Here is a 457-nt window from a genome sequence, read left to right as displayed (position 1 = left end):
CCTCGTCGCTGCCGCTCGGCTCTCCCGACCCCTCGGTGCCAGCGCTGCCTGCGTAGGGGTCGAAGGCCACGGCGTTGACCCAGGACTTGTGGCCGTGGCCCCCCGCCACCACGCGGCCCTCAGCGAAGGACCAGACGGTGACCAGGTCGTCCTCGCCGCCCGTCACCACGTAGCGCCCGTCGGGGCTCCAGCACACGCAGAGCAGCCCCCCGAAGTAGCTCTTCATCATGCCCTGCAGCAGCATGGAGTCGAAGTGGAAGACGCGCAGGCAGCCGTCCTGGCTCACGCAGGCCAGGTAGCGCCCGTCGGGCGAGAAGCTGAACTGGTTGAGGGCGCCCTCGCCCACCGCCCACTTGGCCAGCGGGTTGCGGGCGCCCTTGGCCTTGCCGGCGTAGACGGCGAAGCCCTCGCCTGCCTTGAGCAGGCTGTAGTGGGGCGCGGCCGGGCCGCAGGGCTG

At 71.8% G+C, this 457-nt stretch overlaps 1 protein-coding gene across 1 annotated transcript in view; it reads right to left on the bottom strand.

Annotated features, from left to right (window-relative positions):
• The window catches only part of SYMPK (symplekin), a gene marked incomplete at its 5' end in the record, with an annotated part of 14,419 nt that overhangs the window by 1,201 nt on the left and 12,761 nt on the right, over positions 1-457 (bottom strand). Inside the window, 1 exon segment of the mRNA XM_025214310.1 lies at positions 2-454. Within this exon segment, the coding sequence (XP_025070095.1) occupies positions 2-454 (453 nt within the window).

Source organism: Alligator sinensis, unplaced genomic scaffold (assembly GCF_000455745.1).
Source record: "Alligator sinensis unplaced genomic scaffold, ASM45574v1 scaffold107_3, whole genome shotgun sequence".
Lineage (NCBI taxonomy): Eukaryota > Metazoa > Chordata > Crocodylia > Alligatoridae > Alligator > Alligator sinensis.
The sequence above is the reverse complement of the archived record's forward strand: the minus strand, read 5'-3'. Positions and strand labels throughout refer to the sequence as shown.